The 5,893-nt window shown below is 46.8% G+C and overlaps 1 protein-coding gene across 1 annotated transcript in view; it reads left to right on the forward strand.

The window, feature by feature from the left end:
• RNF115 (ring finger protein 115) overlaps positions 1-2,511 on the forward strand; it is a 29,998-nt gene extending 27,487 nt beyond the window's left edge. Inside the window, exons 8-9 of the mRNA XM_045283706.1 lie at positions 1,129-1,244; positions 2,204-2,511. Of these exons, the coding sequence (XP_045139641.1) occupies positions 1,129-1,244; positions 2,204-2,335 (248 nt within the window). The 3' untranslated portion in view covers positions 2,336-2,511. The remainder of the gene's footprint in view (positions 1-1,128; positions 1,245-2,203) is intronic.
• Positions 2,512-5,893: the final 3,382 nt, after the last annotated feature.

Consider the following 5,893-nt stretch of genomic DNA (forward strand, 5'->3'; position numbering starts at 1 on the left):
GGGGCAGTGAAAAAGAGGAAGATCTTCGACAAATGGATGGACACAATGGCTGCTCAAACAGATGGCCTCAAAACTGCAACAGCTGTGCGTACCGCACAGGGTGGGCAGTGTCTGGTCTGTTGTACATGGGGTCAGTGTGAGTCGGCACCTCACAACCGCAACAAAGCGTAGTGTATATCTGGAGGGCTGAAGGCCTGGAGACAGGGAGCCCAGCTGGGAGGCTGTTTGCAGAAGACTGGGTCTGAGAAGGCAAGCTTGAAGGAGATAGATAGAGGTCAGTGGGACTGGATTGGAAGGAGTGGATCGAATGAAGCGATAGTGCTCGTTCTCCAAATGCTGGGAGCGCTGTGAGGATGAAGCCACTTCAGCCAGAGGGGACGACAGGCTAGCAGATAGTATTAGCCAAACTTGAGAAACTCAGAACTTGTTGCTTGACATCGCAATGTAGTATGTGGCCATTTCCTCTCGAAGGAGGTGGCTTCCTGTTTGTAGACCTGGAACCTGGGCTTTGCAGTCAGCTCTGCAGCACCACCTCCTGGTACAGCGTTGATGAACACCGTGTACAGAACGGCAGCCATTCTGAAAGAGAAGGAAGGGGTCATTTGGAAAAGAGGAGGGTGAAAGTGGTTTGAGACTCTGAAATGAGTCCTTTGGTTTGATTGACTGCCTGTCACTGTTTTCCAAATGGAAACTGGCTGTCAGAGGCTAGAAAACATCTTTCTTGGTTTACTTAAAAGGTAATGTAAGTTCCGATTTATTCCTTCCAACTTTTAAAATGGGGAAGTAGGCCATTTATCATTCCTGTGGAGGCCTCATTCACCATTCCTCCTTTTCAGACCCCTGCCTGCCACTTCCCCACCTCCATTGTGAACTAAAACTCATGCATTTTGTTTAGTCATCTTGGCCAGCCCACTCCACCCACACACACCTGGATACAGATTTGTTTTTACCTTCTGTTTTTATATGGTTGTTGGGCTGTTAGACTTGTGTGTGTGTGTGTGTGTGATACAGATTTGTTTTTACCTTCTGTTTTTATATGGTTGTTGGGCTGTTAGACTTGTGTGTGTGTGTGTGTGTGTGTGTGTGTGTTTCCTTGTTTATTCCAAAAGGCATTTTGTCCTCCAACAGATATGGGTCTGGAGTGTCCAGTGTGCAAAGAAGATTACACAGTAGAAGAGCAAGTCCGGCAGTTACCCTGCAACCACTTCTTCCATAGCAGCTGTATTGTGCCGTGGTTAGAACTGGTGAGTGGCCAGCTTCCATTTGTGAGGGGCCATCGCGGTGAGTCACATCATCTGAGGGTGTGGGTCAGAGTGAAGGTACAACTAGCAGGTCACAGAGAGCCAAACTCCTCGGGCTTCCGCTCTGTAAACTCCTGGCTAACTCTGGCATAATTTGTGCTACATTGGCATAACTGCAGTAAGAACACAGATGCCTGCAAAATGGAAACTATTTACTCCCTGTTTGTCCCTTTACAGGAACGGTTTGCTGCCCCCAGCTCTAGCCCATAAGGCAGGTCGTGGGGCAACTGGTACCACCATTTTTTTTAAGACTAGTATCTGACTCTTCTCAGTGTCTAGACCAGATGTTGGCAAGTACAGCCCACCGCCCAAGTGCATCACTTTAATTTGTTTTATTGAACGCTTACTAGACCAAAGTTGTCATCGAGCAGCTTCCCCTCAGGGCAGCCCCCTGGGTTCGGGGCAGGACCGAGCTGCACAGTTTTCTTGGCTCTCAGCTTTATGGGAGCAGATCTCCAAGCTTTTCCTCCGCAGCCACAACGAGGGCATTCCTACCACCAACCTTCTTGTTAGAGGCACGCGGGATCCGTTTGTGCTTCCTAAGGCCCCTCATTTCTTCACAGGCTGTCTATGGCTCGTTTTGTGTTAGTACATCAGGATGACCGCCAAGTGTCACTGTTGCCCACGAAGCAGAAGACATTTACTCTCTGTCCCTTTACAGAGAAGTTTGTGGACCTTGGCTGGCTCTAGACCGTATGGCAGGTGGTGGGCAGTTATGTTAGCCGTAATTAGGTTGCTGACCTAGAACTTCCAAGTTCTAGCCCAGAGGGGTCCTGATCCGGAAGCCCCGTGTGCATCGCATCAGGAGGTGCCCTCTTCCCTTTCCTGGTTGCTGAGCCTTCGTCTTTGACGCGCCCTCTCTGAGGACGGTGTTGACGGGAGCGGGTGTCTTTGTGTTTCAGCATGACACATGTCCTGTGTGCAGGAAGAGCTTGAACGGCGAGGACTCCACTCGGCAGACCCAGAGCTCGGAGGCCTCTGCAAGCAGCAGATTTAGCAGTGACAGCCAGCTCCATGACCGATGGACTTTCTGAAGCTCAAGACCACGCCCGAGCCAGGCCACCGCTGTACATTGTCTTCAACTAAACATAATAGGCGACTTAGGAATCTCTTGAGAAACTCTAACTCATCACTATTAACACAATGAGTGGTTTTCCTCTCCAAATTCAAATCTGCAGATGGAATTGTATATACAACCGAATGGCTCTTATTCCTGAATTCAGAGTGATACTTTTGTAAGTGTGACACTTAATTATGTGGGCCTGCCTATTCCCTGAAGAATAGAATCAGTTCTTACGAGTCTAGTTAAGGCCCTGCCTTCTGTCAGGCTGCCTCGTTAGGGAGGTGTCAGCCTCCTCTGTCTGTCCACCTAGCATTGGTGTAGTGCAGGAAGGACAGTGGAATCAGAGCCCAGAAGCTCTGCTTTTGTCTTAATTGTAGAGAAGCAGCACTTCTCGGCCACGTTAGGAATGAGATGAAGTCAGATTAATTCAGGACTCTGAGACTTACAATTGTGTTTCATCCTGGTCTTCACAGAGCAAATCAAAGAACACATGGGAAGGAGAAAGTGATTTATCGTTGTACGCTTTGGTTTGCACATTTTAATTTTTAAGGGGTATTTCAGGAGATAGAGTTTCTCCAAAGACCAGTGTAACATGTCTTAAAGGTCTTAGGTAGTGGGAACCTGATTCTGTGCCCTTGTTTTGGAAGGAGTTGGGCAAGATGCAGGCACAGTGGGACAGGTGTTTGAAATATTCTGAGGTGTGTGTGTGTTTTTTTAATGACCCCATACTTTTGTCTGTCCTGTGGACCTTAAAATAATTTCCCTCACAGAAATAGGATTACTTCTTTACCACTTTCACAGATAGTTTATGGCTTTTGATAATTTATTGGTCTTCAGGAATCAGAGAATTTATTATGTCACCTCATCTTAATTTTTTTAATTCATTTTTCATCTCTGAAACCTCCCTCTTCTCCTTACTTCTGACTGCACTTGGAGTCAAACTGGTGAGGGTCATCATGCCCCAAACAACTCGGCCTAGGGGAGGGGGCGTGTGGTATTTCAGCCACACAGTGTCATGCACAGCGTGTGCATGGCTCTTCGGAGCACTTCAGTGTGGACAGCTGAGTAAACTAAGGCCAGGAATACTGTTGGAACTCGGTTGTCAGAAGGAATGGTGCGGCATTCAACAGCTGCTAGCTCGCCTACAAGGGCCCTAGTGAGCACACAGCCCTGGGTGGCCTCATCAGCCCTGCAGGATGTGGGATGATCAGAATCCACAGGGCCACTCACTAGGGAGTATGTTTCTTGGCCGAGAGGCTCCTTTCAGTTTCGGTTGCCCATCAGACACTGACTCACGTAGAGGTTGGAGGAGTGGGGCGGGAAGTAAGCGTGGAAGAAGCCTGGGACCAGAAGATATGTTCACGTTGAGTCTAGAGGGCATAAAAGATGGCTTCTCATAAACTGCTCATATCATACCTTTGGACAGATTGTTCCTTTGAGGAATGTGACCTACTGACCATGGTTTTGTTTTTTTTTAAATCATGTTATCCTGGGAAATTTTGTCTGTGTGCCATTGTCTGGAGATGTCAGAACAGGCCACTGAATTTTATTTGGGGTGTGAGAAGGAGCCCTGATGGCCAAGTGCCTTTCTGAACACAAGGTCAGCAGTTTGAAAGCACCAGCCGCCCCTTGGGAGAAAGAGGGGCTTTCTACTCCTGTGAAGAGTTGTCGTCTCAAAACCCTCAGGGCGGTGTTTCCCCGACCCATGGGGCACTGTGAGTCAGCTTTGAGTGAGTTTGGGGTATTTTTTTTAGTTTTGAGAGAGCAAGAAAGGATCTGGGTCCTTTCACTAGGGTGGAAACAAAGTGCTGGCTAGGGTTTTGCTTTCTAAGGCCCAGAATTAGCAAACCGCCTCAGACCGGAAATAGTCTTCACTCTCTTTGCTGGGCTAGTTAGAGGACAGGAGGCTCATTTTTTGCTGTTGCCCAGACCCGCGCCCTTCACCTTGCCAAGTGCACAGCGTGCCTCTGAGAAATATCAGACTTGGCTTCGAGATCTCAGTACTAGGGTTGAACACAGAAATCTCTGTGAGCTGAGGGTCATTCTGCTGCATCATGTCCATTTCCCCCTCCTTGCTGAAATGGAGGTAGAAACCTGAGATGTCACTGCGCTTCTGAGAAGAAACATTGTAAGTCATGAGGCTAACAACAGAGTATGGCTGGGATCAAGACACTCTTTCTAAGAAGGACTTGCTCTTCAATATTTAAACCTTTGCTTGGATAGAGTGCCCTGACCTTTTCAGGTGCTCTCCTTTTTAAATAGCTGGAAGGTTCGAAGCTCAGTCATCTGGAAACTTTACAGTCAGGGGTGAGGTGACGCAGCTCTCCCTCATCATGCAAGAGCAATCTGTTGTGGTTTAGATTCTGAACCCTTAGTGTGGACTTTAAAGCCCTTACGTTCATGTTAAATGTCATGCCTTACAGCAGAGCTGGTGGTTTTCTTACTCTTGAATGGCTTTATCTTTTTTGTCTTCTTGCTTTTCCTCAAGGGGCGGAAGCTATTTGGTTAGCACATAGCCAGCAAAGACTTCCTGGACATCAGCAGGCTTGGAGGTTGAGAGCTTACCTGTGTAGATGCCTTGCTGGCCTCCCAGTGCTGTGGCTTCTCAGGTAGTTGCCAGCTGGGCTAATCTAACCCTTTTTAATGAGGGTCAGTTCTGTCTGGACAGAATTGGGAGGTCTGGGGGGGGAGGGGGTGGTCAGAATGGTAAACATTTGGGTGATAACTCTGACATTTTTTAAATTTCTGAACTACTAAATTTACAGGCTGAGGTAATAATCCTGACAGTAAGTAGAAAATTTCCCTCCAAGTTTTCAATTCTCTGGAAAATCTAGAGCAAGGGTCCTCAAACTTTTTAAACGGGGCCAGTTCACTGTCCCTCAGACCCATTGGAGGGCCGGACTATAGCTTTAAAAAAAAACTATGAACAAATTGCTATGCACACTGCACATCTTATTTTGAAGTAAAAAAACATATGGGCAAAAACACCTGGCGGGCCGCAGTTTGAGGACCCCTGATCTAGAGCATCCAGAATGCGACTTGCTCCTATTGCGTATAGCTCCTTGATCCTTTTCCTCCCATTCTTATTTGAGTTTATAAAAAGAAAAACGAATTCAAGGAGGGCTGTGAATTAAGTGGCTGGCTTCTCTCCCCCATCACGTTGTTTCGGACTCACCTGTGCTGTAAGGCCCTAAAGTAGAACTGCCCCTGTGGGCTTCTGAGACCAAGGCTTGATGGGAATAGAAAGTCTCCTCTTTCTCCAAAAGCTTGCTTACCTTTTTAATTTTAATTGTCAATATTTCTTGTCCAAGAATTGGGCAATGCTTTTGTAGGTTTTTGTTAAAATAATTGGTTCTCAAAGTTTTAGAAGGGAGGTTTTTTTGAAAGAACTTGTTTTTGTCCTAAACAAATCTCTTCTAATGGGGGGAAAATTCATATCTTTCTCCATATTAGACACACACCGACACACATACATTTTATTTATATACATGAGGGAGCTTCCAAAAGTCCATAGAAAATTTTCATTGTA

The sequence above is a fragment of the Echinops telfairi genome, unplaced genomic scaffold, assembly GCF_000313985.2.
Source record: "Echinops telfairi isolate 266 unplaced genomic scaffold, ASM31398v2 ScPeMD7_7466;HRSCAF=8504, whole genome shotgun sequence".
Taxonomy (NCBI): domain Eukaryota; kingdom Metazoa; phylum Chordata; class Mammalia; order Afrosoricida; family Tenrecidae; genus Echinops; species Echinops telfairi.